The following is a 5,041-nucleotide window of genomic DNA, read 5'->3' as shown; positions in this document are numbered from 1 at the left end:
GGTGGGGGGTGAGGAGGGGTTATAGAACTACTTTTATCTTGCCTAGATTGCTAGAGGAACCAGAGAGGACTGTCTTGAATGGCTGGCAAGTTCCTACTTGTTTTGATGCCGTTCAGCATCATTTGCCTCACCAGCCACCGAATCACCTCCACAGAGCAGTGGGTGGCAGCTGGGCTGGCCCCGAGTGAATGGGCATGTGGCAGACTCCATTGCCATTGTCATGGTCAGTGATCTCTGCTCTTTACACTCCCTCAGGGCTCTCAGCAGGCAGCTGGAGCTACAACAGCAGAGGCTGCACTGCACTGGCTGCACCAAATGGAGATGCTCCAACACAGAATGAGTTTTGAATAATCCAGCTTGGCTGGGATGAAAGGTCTGGTCCAGTGGAGCAAACTGCCTGCTCTAGGGTTTATCCACGCCATTAATGAGGACTCTCTTATCTGCAGTTGTCACCAAAGCTAGGCGACTGCCAAGCCAACTCCACTGAGTTCTCAGCCCAGATATGGTGGGGGGGTGAAATTTATTCCACACGTTTTCGACTACTGACGGTAACTTCTAAATTATTTGATGCAGAAAACAATGAATCAAAAGGCAGACATACATTTTGGAGACTGTGTTAATATTTGTTCTTATAAAAATACACAGAATTAAAACAAAATTGAATTTCAATTTTCCTCACAAAACCAACAGAAATAAAAAAATGCTATGCAAAAGACATTTCTAAAACAGTGTTATATGAAGAACCAAATAAAATCAGACAAAATTTTAACTCTTCCAATGCCTAAGCAGTGAACCATAGCAACAATGCAACTTTTAACTGATTAACTCAAAAGAAATTACCTGAATGTCTTACAAGTTTTCGTGCTTGAGCCTCTCCAATCGAATTATTTTCATAGCACTGCTGATTCATCAGGGAATGCTCAAAGCTCACAAACTTCTGAGATTTGGTATAAATCACAAGGTCTGATAATGCAAGGGCAATCTTTCCCCTCTTCACCTAATAATCATCAGATGAATAATGGAATAAAAAAGTCATAATAATGCATATTTCATTATTATTAATATTAATAATTCAGAGAAACAATCATTTTGGATGCATAAAGCCTGAGAAAATATGTTACAGTTAATGAATTTAATAAATATGACCTTTAATATTAAGATTTGATCCACTGAAAGAAACATAAGTTTTTTGTGTCCATGTTTATCATGGCAATCGTGGGGTGAGTGGAGAGATGCTATCAGTGCTTCCTAGCAGAATGTTCTTCTGGATGGCTTCACAGTTTTCCTGCTTCTAAGACTGGTTTGTAAAATAACATAATTTTTCATGGTTTTTAATATTACTCATTAAAAATATACCTCCAACTTTCTATTCATAAAGACATAAAGTATTAGAAAAGATCAGCAGCATAAACTCAACTATAAAATGTAGAATAACAGGAGAGTATTATCCTATGCCAAACAAATTAGTCAATATTCCTCTAAGCATTGCTCTGAAGTTAGGAAAACTCTTTTCTTCTTGATTAAGGCAGAAATTTCTCTCACCAAAATCTTAATTTAGTCTTGTTCCATTACCAAAACAAGCAAAAGTGACTGAAGTTTTACCAGGGTCTTCTCTCTTACAGTGAGGCACTACATGACCATTTTTCATAGCATAACTTGTGAGCTAACCCGGGGCAGTAGCCAGCAGAGAGCTGATGATGCTAATCATGTTTACATTCCATTAAAGCTTTCGAAGGCAAATTCTCATCTGACAAAATAATAGAGATTGCCTGCTCGTGGATCTTAAACTATGCAAAGTTCAAGTGCATTAATTATTCTGGGGCTATGTCCCATGAGGAGCAACAGGAGTCCACTGCCATGGAAATCCTGAAAAATACAACTCTCTGGAGGCAGGCACTGACACAGGCAAAGCCAGCAGCATCACTGGGGTGTCTTGGCTGTGGATTCTCATGTTCTTCCTGCCTTCCATAAACCTGTATAGTGGGACATCAAGAAAAATACTCCAGCAGAGCAGGACCCTGGAAACCACTTTCTCTTCTGCCTGTGAAACATGAGCAGATACTTTTTGTTGCTGCTGTTAAGAGTATGTGGAATACATTCTGGTCTGTAACATGATCCTACAAATATACTTGAAACCTATTATCTAGAAAGTTGGCCTTTCCTCTTCAAAGAAGACTCCTTCCTTCCTCAGAATTTTTCCTTACTATATCTCCATGTCAGACGGAAAGAGAAAGAAGCAAAGACCATCAAATCATACAAAGAAAAGAGACACTGCCTCTCAGCAACAACTCTGGGCTCTGAGGAGCATTGCCAGTTTAGCTATGTTCAGGTAATCAGAGCATGATGTGCAACAGTGAATGGATACATCTTAAAAAACTTGAACAAAGCTGTTTGAACCCTGATGAAGCAACAGATTTTCCATGGTAGAGAATTATACTTGGTTAAAAAAAGGTGTAAGTTTAATTTGAATTCTAAAAAAGGAGATTACACCCAATTTTTACACTCTCAGAAATAATACTTAATGTTAAGTGTCTTCATGATAAATGTAAAAATACCTTTTCGATTCTAGGTGCTGAAAAATGTTTCAGCACAACCAGGAATGTGCACCTAATTTAATGCAAAAAATCCAGAACAGAAGAAAATAGGGGAATCTATCTATCTATCTACCTATCTATCTATCTCAAAAACAGACTGGTGGACTTGGGGAAGAAATAGTTTACTGTGTTTGTTGTCATCAGGAACTGCTATAAGTGTTCTCTATACATAATTCCAGGAGGGCCATGGGACAAACAAAACACTTAGGTAACTTCTTCTTAAATCTGCTGTTGTGCTGAGCACTTGGGACAAGCACAAGCCTTGAAAGAGGAAAATGCAGTTGAAGTTCAAGATGAGAGCACAGGGAGGGGTTGCTTTTTAGTTGGATACTAAAATGTGGTCCAGTCTGGCTTTTCTTATAACAGTAGGAAAACTCTGAAACCTTGAGCTGGAACATGTAATTTCCAAATGCACTGAACATACTAATTTTAAAGTTTATCTTTTAAATTTAGTCTCTATTTTAAGATCATATAGACTTTTTTTTTTTTTTAATATCTATATTAATGGATAATTCTCTATATTCAATTGAGACAAAAGTTACCTTTGGTTTTTTTTGAGGTGGGGCTGAAGATCTACCATCTGCTCTTCTTTTGGTGGAACTCTTTGATCGGTGAAGAGGTAACGTGTCATCTGTGTCTTCGTCCTCAGACAGAAATTCAGAGTCAGACAGTTCCTCTGTCTCACCAGTATTGTCATCGTACATCCTGAGCATGCTTTCCTCAATTGTTCCAGCTTTTTTGTTTTTTATCAGAACTTTGAATTTTAATGCCTATAGGAAAGAGGTTAAACGATAGTAACTAGAATTATGTAGGTTTTCATGTCTTGGTGTTATTTAACCCATGTCCAAAGTTGTTTATTAAGTATAATAAAGTGAGCTAAAAAAATGAAGCAAAGATAGATACAAGTAAGGCAGAAGCCAAAGCCAAATAAACCAAAGAGAATCTGGGGACCAAAGTACACAACAGAACGTGACTATCTAACCCCATGACAGGAAAAAAGGCTCTCCACCACAGATACACAGATGCTGAAACTATGAAAAGATAAAAGTAGGAAGAGTCAAAGGTGATAGCCAAGCAAAACATAAAAGGTATATATTTTTACTATGCCTAAATCTACTTAAATATACATATACACAATTGAAGACTTGTGTCTGATATTAATTTGCAATGTTTTGATCTATCACTGAGGCTGCAGGACATTTGTTATTAGATTAGTGCCTATGTGCACATCTGTCATGTGTGCCAGATTAAAACTTTTGTTTATAGCTTGCGTTATTTTACAGTAGATCCTTATGCTGATCTTACCTGGCCAGGGAAACAACAGTCGGGTGATTTTGCCTAAGCAGTTTCCCTATTTTTAAATGGACATGTATCAACTGCCATACTACATAATGTAGTGGGGAAAAAACATCATTGAATTATATCAATTCTAATAACATGGCTTTCATCTATGCAACAGAATCCTATGAGTACATATTTCACTTAGATTTATGAAATAATATTAATAGGGGTGCTGCTATTATGTAGCAGACATTCAACTTTACATCTGTACACAGGAGCTGCCAGTGAGTAACAGGACTTACTATCGCTCTTGAATAAAGTGATCCACAAAAATATTCCTTAAATTTCCTATGCCCTAGTGAAAAGGAAGATTACACTACTGGGAGTGTGGCAGGAACTGGGAACAACTAAGTTCACAATAAATGAAATGTAACTGAAATGCTGTATTTTAAGGTATCCATTAAGTAAATATGAAACATATGGATGATGGAAACATATAAACCCAAAATTTTGTAATGGAAACTACAGCCATCGGCAAGGATAGAGACATTCCATTTATTTCCATTGCTCATAATCCCCTCATTGCTTCAGATCTCATATTGGTAGCTTGCCAGGGTGCCAGTGGGATGAGGCATCCTATGCCCAATATCTATCACTGCCATGTTGCTGGAAGGTTTGATTAGTCTCTCTTCACTGGTAACTCAGAATAAGGATGCCCTTTAACATTTCCTTCATCTCTTATTGATGCACTCGCTTTTTTATTCCTGTGATATTTTTAGAAGAGTTTTAATATGATTAATGTTACTCCTATTTTTTAAGAGTTCTGAATTAGCCTTTAAGTGTTCACATTTCCCAATATTTAAAATCAATTCCACCCACTTTTGATCTTGTATTTTGTTATTCACAGAAAGACTTATTTTACAAATGGAAAAAAAAAAACCCAGACCTGGTATACAAGGGAAGGAAAAACTTTCTAAGGTTACATTACTGCCTCCTATATGCAAACTTCTGTAAGTAAGAAAAGACCATATGTCATGGGTTAGCAAGCATAGTCCCGGAAGTGATGTTCTCGCAAAGGGGTGCTTACAGCTTCCCCCATGACCTGACAGAACCTATCAGCTGGCCAGTTTGAATATGGACAATTCTTTAAGCCACTTAAAATTGTG

General features: G+C 37.5%; 1 protein-coding gene across 1 annotated transcript in view; it reads right to left on the bottom strand.

Moving 5' to 3' along the window:
- Positions 1–5,041, bottom strand: part of PLCZ1 (phospholipase C zeta 1) — a 46,683-nt gene that overhangs the window by 19,183 nt on the left and 22,459 nt on the right. The window contains exons 7-8 of the mRNA XM_017736660.1: positions 3,137–3,364; positions 841–997 (exon numbers count right to left, since the gene is read on the bottom strand). Coding sequence (XP_017592149.1) covers positions 841–997; positions 3,137–3,364 — 385 coding nt within the window. The remainder of the gene's footprint in view (positions 1–840; positions 998–3,136; positions 3,365–5,041) is intronic.

Source organism: Corvus brachyrhynchos, unplaced genomic scaffold (genome assembly GCF_000691975.1).
Source record: "Corvus brachyrhynchos isolate BGI_N302 unplaced genomic scaffold, ASM69197v1 scaffold246, whole genome shotgun sequence".
In the NCBI taxonomy this organism is placed as follows: domain Eukaryota; kingdom Metazoa; phylum Chordata; class Aves; order Passeriformes; family Corvidae; genus Corvus; species Corvus brachyrhynchos.
Note: the sequence above shows the minus strand (reverse complement) of the source record. Positions and strands in the feature narration are given on the sequence as shown.